At 51.3% G+C, this 2,910-nt stretch overlaps 1 protein-coding gene across 1 annotated transcript; it reads right to left on the bottom strand.

Moving 5' to 3' along the window:
* Positions 1-295: 295 nt before the first annotated feature.
* Positions 296-2,672, bottom strand: LOC112116656 (PHD finger protein 13-like; the record flags this gene model as incomplete). Its single annotated transcript, XM_026661804.2, has 4 exons — positions 296-962; positions 1,276-1,323; positions 1,723-2,332; positions 2,565-2,672. Coding segments are annotated over 4 exons (993 nt in total), but the record flags the coding sequence as incomplete, so codon positions are not given.
* Positions 2,673-2,910: the final 238 nt, after the last annotated feature.

Genomic DNA, 2,910 nt, shown 5'->3' with positions numbered 1-2,910 from the left:
AAGTTTGAAGGCAGGGGTGCTCAATTCAGGTCCTGGGGCAGATGTCCATATCACTATAATTGATGGGCTATGACAGCACAGAGGACAACTTCCTTTTCCCCCCCCAGAGAGTGTCGCTCCAGAGCATGGTTTGTAGAGGGAGAAGCTTGTGCACTCAACAAACCAGATACAGCCCAGATTAAAGATGACATTAGTCTGGGGGAGGGGAGGGGGCACTAGCCACCTGACAACTTTCACCAGCACCAAACTCACTCTTAGGAGGTTGTCACAGGAAAGGAATTGGACACCAGTGGGATAACAACCACCCTGGGGATAAGTCTAAGCAGCCACCATACCAGAGGGAAACTACTTGGACTAGGCTCTCCTGGATTGCCTGGGGGAAAGGCACTGAGCCCCATGTGTATTACAACAGGAAGGTTTCTGGCTGACCTACTGCACTGGATTCCATTGAGAGACACTTCTCCTGCTGGGCCCCACTGCACTGGCGAAACTGATGTCTCAGCTGCATAGTTTACATGATCCCCACAAGAGAAAGAGTATTCCTCCTGGAGTGAGTCTCAACGTGCCAGCTTCCTGGAGTTGGAAGTACAGGGGGCATGCCCAGCACAAATGCTCCCACTTTCCAGTGCCACAGGCCTCCTATAGTCACTGTGCATCGATTGTCTAGCCAACTTGGGCTACAGTCTTAGAACAAAGGGCCCCCGCCCACAATCACCATCTCTCAGGGGGAGAGGATCAGTCACAGAAGCGTTTGCGGGGCACTGTCCTGGCTCGGTTTGAGCGACGGATCTCTTGTTTGGCGTCACGGCATCTCTGGCAGATGAAGACCTCAGGCACATTGGATTTGCGAATCTTGGCACAAGAGAGATGGATCCAGGTGGTGCATTCATTACACTCTATCATGGGTCTCCCTGCAAAGGGCTTCAGGCAGAAGCAGGTTATCAGGTCCCAAGCATCATCCTCTGGGCAGGGGAGAGACAGACCTCCATCAGAAAATGCCAGACAAACCCAGTTTATAGCATAAGTTTTTGCACACAGGCAGGCAGTATACATTGTCCCAGGAGCATGTAGGCCTATAGGGCTCAGCACCAACCCCCACAGACGATTAGTGATCAGCTCTGAAGGAAACCCAGGCCTGTCCTATGCTGGCCTGAATTCCCCTCTGTCTGGTTCAATCCCCACCCATTTCAGGAAGAAGCCCAGCGGCAAAGCAAGACTCCCTGCTCCCCGTGCTGGAGAGGCTACCAGTACCACACATAATGGGGTCCCACTCACCTTCTGATTTGGTGTTGGGAGGTGCCACTGTGAATTCCACAGGTGAAGCTGCAAAAGGGAAAAGAGCAATTAAAACCAGTCAAATGGTTAGTTTGAGAGAGTCTCCCAAGCTGAAGAATGAGTCTGGCTCTAGCACTGTTTGCATCAGGGGAAAGAAGGACTCTGACAGGCTGAGGCCCAACACCTTGACTCTATGCTTTGCAGTTCCCATACTTCACCTCTTGTTGGGTGAGGCTAGGACTCCAGTAGCTGTGGGCTCCCCACAAAGCCAGTGAACCTACAGGTCCTCCAGCTGAAAGACAGCAAGGTGCTGAGCATTGGAACATGATGCAGCTTTGCAGTGAGAACAAAGCATTGACACAACCACCTATCCAGACCAGGGACATCTGCCCCACTTTTCCTCTGGACCCCTCCACACTCCCCATACAAACTAGCTTGGAAGCTTACAATTGAGCTGGGAGCTGACACTGCTTGTACCCTCCTCCTCTTTGCTTTGATCCAAGGTATTCTGACAGCTGGAGCTCCTCCTCTCCTCAGGGCATGATTCCTGCTCCTTTGGTCGAAAGTAGCCTCCTACTGGCACCTCACTCCCCTGAACCCCACAAGTCCAGTCCTTTTCTTCCTTCATGAACTCCTCCAACAGGGATTTGGGTCGGAGCTCACCAGCTGGGACAACCAAGGACTCAAGACATTTTCTCATTACATAAGGCGCCTGCTCTTCTAGTACAGCTGACTCTTTCCTTTGCTGCTGAACATCACTTAAATTCTTCGTGCCAGCCAGCGTCACCTTCTGTTCCATCTCTTGATCCAAGATGAGCTTCTTTGCAGACAGTTTCTTCTTCTTGGTTTGCTGGGGCCGGGCTGCATAGAAACTGCTGGGGAAGTCAGGGCAGTTCAGGAACAGGTTGCCCCCTTTGTACTTGGCATTCCTGATTCTCCCCTCATCTGGCAGTACTTGGGAATCAGAGGAATGGGATGAGGCCCAGCTGTCACTATCCTGAGTGCTGCCTGTGCTGTTCTGGGGACTCATGCTGCCTCCAAGGGTCCAGGGTTCATTCTGCAAGGACAAAGAAGAGCACATAGGATCTGCACAGGACTACACCACAGATGTGATGTTCTTGGAGTGATTGGGGGAGGGAAGGAGACATGAGCGGAGGAATGACACAGCAGGAAGTCCCCAAACCTCAATGCCAAGAAAGAAAGGAGAGGTGCCAGGTCTGTCTCCCAGGACATTGGCCCCTTCACACAACACTAAACAATGGCACAACGCACACACCAATCTGTTTTACCTCCTCGGGGTAGGGGATGTAGCCAGCATAGGCCAACACGAAGGTGCAGAACTGGTTGAAGTCCTCCACGGTTCTTTGTCTTTTTTGTGGTGGCTGCAAAGAATGACATTTTATTGATTAGAGTCTCTACTTCCAACCTCAGACTTGATGGCTAGAAAAAAAATTGACGAAACATTGCCAGCTTGGCCTTTTAACTACAGACAATGTCCTTTCTGACTCCCACAATCTTATGCTACAGGATGTCATTGTGGGAGTCAGAAAGGACTGCGTGTGCAACACCAGCCACCAAGTAACTCCATTACACATCTAGCACATGCAGCCCAGGAATGCCTTCGCAACATTCCCC

The sequence above is a fragment of the Terrapene carolina genome, unplaced genomic scaffold, assembly GCF_002925995.2.
Source record: "Terrapene carolina triunguis isolate 2854851 unplaced genomic scaffold, T_m_triunguis-2.0 Scaffold17588, whole genome shotgun sequence".
NCBI lineage: Eukaryota > Metazoa > Chordata > Testudines > Emydidae > Terrapene > Terrapene triunguis.
This window is presented reverse-complemented; position numbering and strand designations above follow the sequence as displayed.